Source organism: Schistocerca serialis, chromosome 2, assembly GCF_023864345.2.
Source record: "Schistocerca serialis cubense isolate TAMUIC-IGC-003099 chromosome 2, iqSchSeri2.2, whole genome shotgun sequence".
In the NCBI taxonomy this organism is placed as follows: domain Eukaryota; kingdom Metazoa; phylum Arthropoda; class Insecta; order Orthoptera; family Acrididae; genus Schistocerca; species Schistocerca serialis.
In genome coordinates this window covers 705247091-705259132 of record NC_064639.1, presented here as the reverse complement: position 1 = coordinate 705259132, position 12042 = coordinate 705247091, and the positions used below count along the sequence as shown (strand labels likewise).

Sequence of the window (12042 nt, the reverse complement as noted above, 5' to 3'; positions counted from 1 at the left end):
AATTCAGTTATGTAAACACAGGCACAACTTCAGGTCTTGAACCTCATAATAAAAATGAGTAATCATAAACACAGATCAACAAGCAAAATGCAAACTTATCTCTGTAAGCAGCTGTATCTCTGCAACAAATAAAAACTTGAAGCATGTTACATGGAATACCTGATTAAAATTTGTCTACACTAACACCTCCTAAGATATTTACTGTTCCTCCTCGAGCACTCTGTAAATGCTGCAAGCTCCTGTCCACTAAGTGGCAGAGGGTACTTCCTAAGAATATTAGTGATTCTCCGTCCTGTTCCAATCACCTGCTGGTAAGTGAAAAATGACAGACATACGAAATTGTCAGCAGAATTGTCAAACAGTACTTCTCGAATTCTAGTTCTCGAAATTCACCTAGGAAGGCTTCGCCAATTAAGTTCGTCGAGCGTCTTTGTCACTATTTCGTACGGGCTGCATCGACCGACCTGTTACTACCATTGCAGCGCTCTCTGAATTCGTTCCACGTCTGCTGTCACCCCTACCTGATATGGATGCCAAACGCTGTAGCCGTACTCTAAAAGTAGTCGCGCTTGCCTCTTGTATGTGATACGCTTTACTCACGCACTGTACTCCCCTAGAACCTTTCCAACAACAGTCTTCAATTCGCCTTTACTACTGCAGATTTTTCGTGATTCTTATGTTTCGTGTGGCCTCTTTGTGCTGGTAAAGTTAAAGTCTTGGCACAAGGCCTGACTGTGCATAGAGCACAGCCATTCTCCGTAGTCACACTAGGAGGAGGGAGACTGGCTAGTCCATCGCCCCAGCCACCTTTTATGCCAGCGAACGATCCTCTTTATCCATTTGATAGCAGGATGAGTGGACCCGGCGCCATTCGGAAGTGACTGCAACGACGAAAAGTAGTAACCCTTACCCACGACTGAAACCCAGACGTCTAGCTGTTAGACCGCCATGGCTTCATTGCTTCTCACAAGGGAAACTTCCAGTCGCACCCCCTTGAAATTTAGTGGTAAGCTGGCTCAGTGCATAGCCCGCCAAAAACTGAACACAGATGAAGCATGAAAATAGGAAGAAGGTGTACTGGACTGTGAAAAAAGAACCAAAATAGAAACAGTGAACGGTCCAAACTCAAGATATGCAACATCGAACGAACCGGCAGGGCCACAGCGTCGTGGTTTTGTGGTCACGATGTTGGACTGCAAGGCGGGGGATCTGACAAATTGCCCTCGTACTCCCATTTTTTTTTCATAAAATTATGAACTGTCCGTCCGATCATTAACGTTCTGTTCTCTTTCTGTAGTCCTGGCTATTGTCATACTATACTATGATTATAGAATATGAGTCGTGTACTAAGCCAGAAGAGAATTAACGGAATCTCAGTAGTATTTCACCGTTTATCTGCAAACAAAGAAGACACGGGCTCGTTTGCAAATTCTATCTTAAGTTTTCCTCGGCAGAGCTAATGCAGTAGGCTCTAAAGAACACTGTCGTCCGTTCTTAATCCAAGAATCCAATTGGTTCAGTCGAAAAAGAAAATACCATTTTTTACACTAATAGAGAGGAAAAAGAGTGTGAAATTACACACTCGAAAAGACGTCCTCTCCAGAATTGGAACCTTCCTCAAAATCAAAAAATAGAAAGCGTGAAAGTGATGAAACGAAGTCCATTAACGCGATCAGAAGTGTTTCGTAAGCAAAGAAAAGCATTAAAGATGGCATGAAATCTAAGAAGCTTTTTTTTTAAAGTTTATAGCCTGTTCTTCCACTTGGAAAAGTATTGATGTTGGCTATTTTTGTCGACATCCAACAAGATTTTTTTCCACTGTTATGAATTTTTTCTGTTTCAGATTTTTTTAATTTTCCTTTCAAACCATTTTATGGGGCTGTAAACAATTTTTTGTAAATATATTCTGCTTTTATTTCATTAATAATATGAAGATGAAATTTTAGCTCGTCGTAAAGATGCCATCTATATTCATATTATTAACAAAAAAATTGCGTATAAGAGTTAATATGCTTACCGTTTGGATATCAAACTAATGTAACTTAAAAGACTTATCAATCGACACTGATTGTCTGTTTATTCGGACAACTTTTGGAAAGTGTGGTTTATTTGTACAGGATACCATGTACAGAACACTAGGGCAACACGTTCTTGAGCACTGCTCGAGTGTTTCGGTTCTACTCCATGCCAGTAATTCAACGGCGGTTTTCAGAATTGTTACCGGCAAGTTCGATCAAGACGCGAGTATTACGGAGACGCTTTGTGAACTCAAATGGGAGCATCTGAAGAGAAGAGTACATTTTTTTCACAAAATACTATTGAGAAAATTTAGAGAATCAGCGCTTGAAGCTGACTGCAGAACGATTCTGCGAGGAGTGTTTTTTAAGGAAGTACTGTTCTGAAATTAAAAAAAGACGTGCTAAGATATCTCAATAATTTTATTTTTACATGAAAGCCTGTACCTTAATCTACTTTTCTACATAATTTCCGTCAATATTGAAGCACTTGTCATAACTTTGTACCAGTTTTTGAATACCCTCCTCATAGAAGTCTGCCGCCTGACTTATTAACCACTACATCACCACTGTTTTGACTTCGTCATCGTCTTGAAGACGCTGACCGCCCAGGTGTTTCTTCAAGTGCAGGAACAGATGGTAGTCACTGGGCGCAAGATCGGGGCTGTACGAAGGATGATTTCGAGTTTCCCATCGAAAAAATGTGATGAGATCTTTGGTCTGATTCTCCACATGCGGACGAGCATTGTCTTGCAGCAAAACGATGCCCTTGCTCAACTTCTATGGACTGTTGCTTTGATTCTGGTGTGACGTAGGCCACCCATGTTTCATCGCCCGTAACAGTTTGGCTTAAGAAATCATCACCGTCGTTGTGGTACCGCTCAAGGAAAGTCAATGCACTGTCTAAACGTTTGGTTTTGTGCACATCCGTCAACATTTTCGGTACCCAACGTGCGCGCAATTTTCGGTAATTCAAGTGCTCGGTCACAATACCACGCAAAACACTACGAGAAACATTAGGAAAGTCATCCCGCAAGGAGGAATTCGTAAAGCGTCTGTTTTGTCTCACCTTATTGTCCGCTTCCTGCACCAAACTTTCATTAACGACCGAAGGACGCCCACTCCGTTGTTCATCATGTACATTTGTGCGGTCATCTTTAAATGCTCTCACATACATTTGGAGAAAACAGAACCACTTGTATGAATATCAAGAGCTCAGATGGAAACCCAGTTCTTAGCAAAGAAGGGAAAGCAGAAAGGTGGAAGGAGTGTATAGAAGGTCTATACAAGGGCGATATACTTGAGGACAATATTATGGAAATGGAAGAGGATGTAGATGAGGATGAAATGGGAGATACGATACTGCGGGAAGAGTTTGACAGAGCACTGAAAGACCTGAGTCGAAACAAGGCCCCGGTAGTAGACAACATTCCATTAGAACTACTGATAGCCTGACACAACTCTACCATCTGGTGAGCAAGATGTATGAGACAGGCGAAATACCCTCAGACTTCAAGAAGAATATAATAATTCCAATCCCAAAGAAAGCAGGTGTTGACAGATGTGAAAATTACCGAACTATCAGTTTAATAAGTCACAGATGCAAAATATTTACGCGAATTCTTTACAGGCGAATGGAAAAACTGGTAAAAGCCGACCTCGGGGAAGATCAGTTTGGATTGCGTAGAAATTCTGTGAGGCAATACTGACTCTACGACTTATCTTAGAAGAAAGATTAAGGAAAGGCAAACCTACATTTCTAGCATTTGTAGACTTAGAGAAAGCTTTTGACAATGTAGACTGGAATACTCTCTTTCAAATTCTAAAGGTGGCAGGGGTAAAATACAGGGAGCGAAAGGCTATTTACAATTTGCACAGAAACGAGATGGCAGTTATAAGAGTCGAGGGGCATGAAAGGGAAGCTGTGGTTGGGAAGGGAGTGAGACAGGGTTGTAGCCTCTCCCCGATGTTATTAAATCTGTATATTGAGCAAGCAGTAAAGGAAACAAAAGAAAAATTCAGAGTAGGTATTAAAATCCATGGAGAAGAAATAAAAACTTTGAGGTTCGCTGATGACATTGTATTTCTATCAGAGACAGCAAAGGACTTGGAAGAGCAGTTGAACGGAATGGACAGTGTCTTGAAAGGAGGATATAAGATGAACATCAACAAAAGCAAAACGAGGTAATGGAATGTAGTCGAATTAAGTCGGGCGATGCTGAGGGAATTACATTAGGAAATGAGGCACTAAAAGTAGTAAAAGAGTTTTGCTATTTGGGGATCAAAATAACTGATGATGGTCGAAGAAGAGAGGATATAAAATGTAGACTGGCAATAGCAAGGAAAGCGTTTCTGAAGAAGAGAAATTTGTTAACATCGGGCATAGATTTAAGTGTCAGGAAGTCGTTTCTGAAAGTATATGTATGGAGTGTAGCCATGTATGGAAGTGAAACGTGGACGATAAATAGTTTGGACAAGAAGAGAATAGAAGCTTTCGAAATGTGGTGCTACAGAAGAATGCTGAAGATTAGATGGGTAGATCACATAACTAATGATGAAGTATTGAATAGAATTGGGGAGGAGTATGTGGCACAGCTTGACAAAAAGAAGGGACCGGTTAGTAGGACATGTTCTGAGGCATCAAGGGATCACAAATTTAGCATTGGAGGGCAGCGTGGAGGGTAAAAATCGTATAGGGAGACCAAGAGATGAATACACTAAGCAAATTCAGAAGGATGTAGGTTGCAGTAGGTACCTGGAGATGAAGAAGCTTGCACGGGATAGAGTAGCATGGAGAGCTGCATCAAACCAGTCTCGGGACTGAAGACCACAACAATAACAACACCCACTTTGTTACCATTCCATCACTCATAGTGTTTTCTCCGTAAACTGCACAGATCTCACGATGAATATCGATCGCTTTTATGCCTTTAGCACTAAGAAATCTTATAACAGCCCGTACTTCACAGTCGGTGGGACCTGCGACTATCGGTGGCATCTTAAACACTCAGTATAATACATAAACAAGGAAGAATCAGACTGTAATGGCGTGAGTGCGTAGTTTAAGGTACAGGCTTTCATGTAAAAATAAAATTATTGAGATATCTTAACATGTCTTTTTTTTAATTTCAAAACGGTACTTACTTAAAAAAACACCGCTCATATTGCCACTTGCGTGAGGACCATGAAAGTAACAGATATTAGCGCTCGTACGGAGGCCTATGAACATTCGTTCTCCCATCGCTCTATTTCCAAGTGGAACAGGAAAGGAAATGACTAGTATGTAAACGTAGATCGAAATGTAGATCAGTCGTTGTAGACACAATAACGTTTGACTATTTATTGTCAGACTTGGTTCCTGAGCTATGACACGTTTTCAAACTTTCCGAATCAGGTACCAAAAGAATTTCAGAATTGTGCTCCCTTTTGGAAGAACTTTTGCGGACGCCCACGATCGCAAGTATAGGAAATATGAAACGATTGTAGGTTTCGTGTGTGTGTTGCAGGCTGCTGCAGCGCGCGCAGCGTGCTGTGGTACCTGATCTTCTGCGGCTGCGTGGTCAACTTCATGGTGACGACCAACATCAACATCGCCATCGTGGCGATGGTGCGGCCGCGGCGCAGCAACGCCACGGAGGTGCTGCCCGCCGCCGTACTCGAGTGCGGCGTCGCCGCCTCCGCCTTCTCGGCGCCCAACTCCACGTCCGCCGGCGCGGAGCTGCTGGCGGTCGAGAACGCCACCGACGGCCTCGCAGCGACCACACAGCTCCCCGACGTCTTCAACGTGTCCGCTGTCGATGAACAACAGGCGAAACGAGCAATGGTACGTACGCATTGCACTCTAATATTTGTTCGCAATCTCGTAAACTAGAGCTCCTTAGTTCTGAATTGCCAGAAGTCCGATCTAGGAATATACGCTGAAGAGCCAAAGAAACTGGTAGACCTGCCTAATGTCGTGTAGGGCCCTCGCGAGCGCACAGAAGTGCCGCAACACGACGTGGCATGGACTCGAATAATGTCTGAAGTAGTGCTGGAGGGAACTGACACCATGAATCCTGCAGGGCTGTCCATAAATCCGTAAGAGTACGAGGGAGTGGAGATCTCTTTTGAACAGCACGTTGCAAGCCTTCCCAGATATGCTAAGTAATGTTCATGTCTGGGGAGTTTGGCGGCCAGCGGAAGAGTTTAAACTCAGAAGAGTGTTCCTGGAGCCACTCTGTAGCAATTCTGGACGTGTTGGGTGTCGCATTGTCTTGCCGGAATTGCCCAAGTCCGTAGGAATGCACAATGGACATGAATGAATGCAAGTGATTAGTCAGGATGCTTACGTGTATGTCACTTGTCAGAGGCGTATCTAGACGTATCAGGGATACCGTCTCACTCAAACTGCACACGCCCCACACTATTACAGAGCCTCCACCAGCCTCTGAGGATGTGCGTTAAGAGCACAGCATGGTCGTTGTTCTGTCAGCGCCAGACACCACACTTGCTAGGTGGTAGCCTTTAAATCGGCCACGGTCCGTTAGTATACGTCGGACCCGCGTGTCACCACTATCAGTGATTGCAGACCGAGCGCCGCCACACGGCAGGTCTAGACTAGAGAGACTCCCTAGCACTCGCTCCAGCTGTACAGCCGACTTTGCTAGCGATGGTTCACTGTCTACATACGCTCTCATTTGCAGAGACGGCAGTTTAGCATAGCCTACAGCTACGTCATTTGCTACGACCTAGCAAGGCGCCATATTCAGTTACTACAAGAATACATTCTGAACAGGTAATATTGTGAATCATGTACCGTCAAGAGCGACATTCATCATAATGGATAAAGTTAAGTATCAAACTAATTACGTCCGCTTTCTGAATTCTAATTCCTTGTCATGTTCCAGACCTCACGTCAGTATAGTCCTTCCCTCCTCACGCCAGCCTGCGTGAGCTAGAACGCGTGCATTTCGGCCTCCACTAGTAACGCAGTGTTGGCTCTTCTGCCAATACAACAGAAGTGAAACATGGACTGTAGGAAACCGGAAAAGAAGAGAATCGATTATTTTAGATGTGGTGCTACAGACGAATGTTGAAAATTAGGTGGACAGGTAAGGTAAGGAACGGGGAAGAACTTCGGAGAATCGGCGAGGAAAGCAATATAAGCAATACAATGACAAGATGAAGGGACAGGACGATAGGATAAAGACATCGGAGGACAACTTTCATGCCACTAGGGGCAGCTGTAGAGAGTAAAAGCTGTAGGTGAAGACAGAGATTGGACTACATCCAGCAAATAACCGAGGACCTAAGATGCAATTGCTACTCTGAGATGAAATGGTTGGCACCGGAGAGGAATTCGTGGCCGACCGCTTCAGACCAGTGAGAAGACACATAGCTCAATAAAAGAAAAAAAAAGGAGAAGAAGAAGAATGTTATACAGTGCTCGACGACCCTTGCCCTCGCTAACAAATTCTCCCATCCCTCGGCCACTGAAAGTATCTTGTCATGGGTTGCGGAGAAAGTGGGACTCCCTGCCACTCGGCAGCCATTAGTTTGGATGAACCCAGGCACAGAGCTGAAACAGCTAGTAATGAAGAACCCGTATGTCACCCGAACTCAGTTCGATTCGATGTGCATTTAATTATGACCATTGGTACTGCCAGCGGTGGCAGCTCTGTGCACTAAATTTCTCACCCTGTTTATCCTCATACTTCTCATGCACTGTTCCCACAATACTATACACACACCATTAGTAAAATTCCGTTGTTTGCGGTCTTTTCTGGTGTTGGTATTTCAGTGATGGTGCAGTGCGAGATGGGTGTGTCCGCAGGAGCGGCGGTACCCGTGGGACGAGTACCAGCAGGGCCTGGTGCTGGGCGGCTTCTTCTGGCTGCACTGGGCCACGCAGATCCCGGGCGGCGTGCTGGCGCAGCGCTACGGCACCAAGCTCGTGTACGGCGCCAGCAACGCCGCCATCAGCGTGCTCTGCTTCGCCATCCCCGCAGCCGCCGCCGCCGACTACCGACTCGTCGTCGCGCTGCGCGTGCTGCAGGGGCTCATCGCGGTCAGTACCACAGGCGCCTCACTGCATTATCGAATGTGGGTCTTCTTTAACGATTTCTGCCGTGCGCGATTGTGATGGATCTACATTTGCACGTAGACGACATGTTAGTATGAAAAACTGACGATACGTCTGTTTCTCTGACAGCACAACTCCAGTCAGAGATGACATGATAATGCTATGGACTTTTGAAACAATCTAATATTTTGTGATGGACTATGTCCCAACTAAGACTTAAATTAAAACTGATATTGAGAGGTGGCATGAGCCCCCTCTCATACACTCCTGGAAATGGAGAAAAGAACACATTGACACCGGTGTGTCAGACCCACCATACTTGCTCCGGACACTGCGAGAGGGCTGTACAAGCAATGATCACACGCACGGCACAGCGGACACACCAGGAACCGCGGTGTTGGCCGTCGAATGGCGCTACCTGCGCAGCATTTGTGCACCGCCGCCGTCAGTGTCAGCCAGTTTGCCGTGGCATACGGAGCTCCATCGCAGTCTTTAACACTGGTAGCATGCCGCGACAGCGTGGACGTGAACCGTATGTGCAGTTGACGGACTTTGAGCGAGGGCGTATAGTGGGCATGCGGGAGGCCGGGTGGACGTACCGCCGAATTGCTCAACACGTGGGGCGTGAGGTCTCCGCAGTACATCGAAGTTGTCGCCAGTGGTCGGCGGAAGGTGCACGTGCCCGTCGACCTGGGACCGGACCGCAGCGACGCACGGATGCACGCCAAGACCGTAGGATCCTACGCAGTGCCGTAGGAGACCGCACCGCCACTTCCCAGCAAATTAGGGACACTGTTGCTCCTGGGGTATCGACGAGGACCATTCGCAACCGTCTCCATGAAGCTGGGCTACGGTCCCGCACACCGTTAGGCCGTCTTCCGCTCACGCCCCAACACCGTGCAGCCCGCCTCCAGTGGTGTCGCGACAGGCGTGAATGGAGGGACAAATGGAGACGTGTCGTCTTCAGCGATGAGAGTCGCTTCTGCCTTGGTGCCAATGATGGTCGTATGCGTGTTTGGCGCCGTGCAGGTGAGCGCCACAATCAGGACTGCATACGACCGAGGCACACAGGGCCAACAACCGGCATCATGGTGTGGGGAGCGATCTCCTACACTGGCCGTACACCACTGGTGATCGTCGAGGGGACACTGAATAGTGCACGGTACATCCAAACCGTCATCGAACCCATCGTTCTACCATTCCTAGACCGGCAAGGGAACTTGCTGTTCCAACAGGACAATGCACGTCCGCATGTATCCCGTGCCACCCAACGTGCTCTAGAAGGTGTAAGTCAACTACCCTGGTCAGCAAGATCTCCGGATCTGTCCCCCATTGAGCATGTTTGGGACTGGATGAAGCGTCGTCTCACGCGGTCTGCACGTCCAGCACGAACGCTGGTCCAACTGAGGCGCCAGGTGGAAATGGCATGGCAAGCCGTTCCACAGGACTACATCCAGCATCTCTACGATCGTCTCCATGGGAGAATAGCAGCCTGCATTGCTGTGAAAGGTGGATATACACTGTACTAGTGCCGACATTGTGCATGCTCTGTTGCGTGTGTCTATGTGCCTGTGGTTCTGTCAGTGTGATCATGTGATGTATCTGACCCCAGGAATGTGTCAATAAAGTTTCCCCTTCCTGGGACAATGAATTCACGGTGTTCTTATTTCAATTTCCAGGAGTGTATTTCTGTCTTACTCTGAGTAATTCGATCTTCCTCTCTAATTGCATGCGGTGAAAAGTCGCTATTCCTTCCCACGCGGACTTCCCACGCAGCGTCTCTCGTCACCCGGGTGGTCCGGTGACAGGCGGGCTCATCTGATCTTGAAAGGATTAAGCCGACAGGTGTGAGGGAGTCGAGTGAATGCTTTCCAGACGCCGACATTGTCATAAGAGCGGCGGCGACACACCCACAGGGGCCTGACGGAGCGGCTGGGCTAGAGATTCCGTTACTTCGCAGAAACTTAGTGAAAACCGTTTCTGGCAGGCTACTGGCAAGGCGTGGGAAAGACTTGTGTTCCCAGGCAGTCTTGGCGGGCAAATTCCCGCGTTTTCTGCAAAATCGTAACTGTGATTGGCTTGCTCAGGGCATAGCTCCGTGACGTGGCAAAATCGGCGCAGAAATTGGCGCCAAGAATCTCCATTGGTGGAATGGTAGTGCTTCGGCGATAGAGTGGAATTTTCCGCCGGTTTTCGAGTTGCTGATTGGAACATTTAACCACGGCCACTGTCGTGGGGGCGGGAATGTTCTGTGTTCGGTTTGTACCGGTGCTCTTGTGAGAGTCGGCTCTCACCTTTCGGTCAGGGTAGGTTACAAGACTGAGCTCTCGCTGCTCTGGACAGCCTGCCTTCCGTTGGCTGTCTAATATACTTTTATTTAATTGTACCTGTTTGACGAAGTTGCAGAAGTTTCGACTTCGACGTAACTTTCCGAGTACAGTTGGCAATTGAGCGTTCTGCATACAAGCGGCCTATGTTGTCTGTCTTGAGCAGTTTTGGCTGAAGTTGGCTATATCGGAGTTACTGTGTGACTTCGCTTGTTAAAATCAATCACTGTACCGTCAGTGATTGTGTGGCGGGTCTTCTTCGTCTCCCTCAGAGGGTCATTTGTATTGCTAGGAAGTCTTTAGTCTGGAAGAACCAGACCAGGATAATTTGTTTCGGGCTATACTCGCGACATTATCATCACCACGACGGGACGTCAAAGCAACCAGTCATCGCCTCCGGTACGCCAGATCAACACGATCTTGCAGTTAAGAAGACAGCTTGGTAATGTATGTCCGCAGCACTGGCATCTTAGGGAATTTTGCTAGGTGATAATCAGAACTCAGCAGAGCTGTTCGTCTTTTCTAACTTTGTTCTGTCTTGGGTGTTCATTGTCTGACTTCTCAGTACTGTAGCAGCAATTAATGTTGAGTTGGCTGTGTGTTTCCCTTAAGCTTTGAGTTGCAAGGAATTGACTTCACATACCACTTCGTCATAAATGTCACAATCTAGTTTATGGACAACTTCACCTTCACAGCATTTACTTGAGTATCCAATTTGATCCAATTTGATGTATTGTAAATGTTTCATGTGTTTTGTTTCTTATTTTGAGTTTAGTCATAATAAATCAAATTGTTATTTTGGACAGAACTTTCATTCTGTTAATCGGTAGAGCAACTCTTTCATTTCCCACTACGCTAATGAAACTTTCCTTTATTTAATTAATTTCTATCAAATTAAATTATTGCAGCTGCCAAACTCTTTTCTACTCCACTTGCAGGGTCGATTACAGTCAGTTCGCATTTCTTCTTAATCCATGTGCAACAGCAAAAGTCGGTGTTAGAATAGGGGGGGGGGGGGGGGGGCTTAGAGCATCATTTACATATGAAAATTCTAGAAGAATTTAGTGTTAAATACACTGCTAGCGCCGGCACCTCGCAATATTAAAAATTTCGTAGCTCGTTGCAGACGGTAGGTGTAAGCCTCCGAATGGAAATTAAATAAATTTCTTTCGTAAGTGGGCTGACGAAAGCGCAAGGTCAGCACACTCTGTCAGTTCAAAATATGTCGAGAATGGATTAATAAAAACTTCAGAAAAGTTAAAATAATGATTTCAGTGCTTCAGGTATATGTGTGTGTGTGTGTGTGTGTGTGTGTCTCACTATCCCCCTTCTCTCGAGTAAAATGCACGAAACGTTCATATAACCATATGAAACTTAGAAGAGTCTTTCTTTGAGCTGTTGTTCAACTCACGCATCACAGTGGCCTCAACGTCGGTTATGTCTTCAAACCGTTGACCATTCATGTTAAATTCTGCACTCGGTCGTTTTGTGCTAGGTCCATATAAGATCAGGTCCCGTCGCTCGTGATAAATTTGTCCAGAAATGAATTGCTCGCATTTTGCATTTCCATGAAGTCGCCCCAGGTGTCCAAGCTCGTTGTTTTTTTTTTTTTTTTTCCAGGTTTCAAGGTGTGCTGGAA

At 46.1% G+C, this 12042-nt stretch overlaps 1 protein-coding gene across 2 annotated transcripts in view; it reads left to right on the top strand.

Annotated features, from left to right (window-relative positions):
- Nucleotides 1-12042, top strand: part of LOC126457857 (uncharacterized transporter slc-17.2-like) — a 316922-nt gene that overhangs the window by 205677 nt on the left and 99203 nt on the right. For both annotated transcript variants that reach the window (XM_050094504.1, XM_050094503.1), the window contains 2 exons: nt 5522-5838; nt 7828-8061. In XM_050094504.1, coding sequence (XP_049950461.1) covers nt 5522-5838; nt 7828-8061 — 551 coding nt within the window. The remainder of the gene's footprint in view (nt 1-5521; nt 5839-7827; nt 8062-12042) is intronic.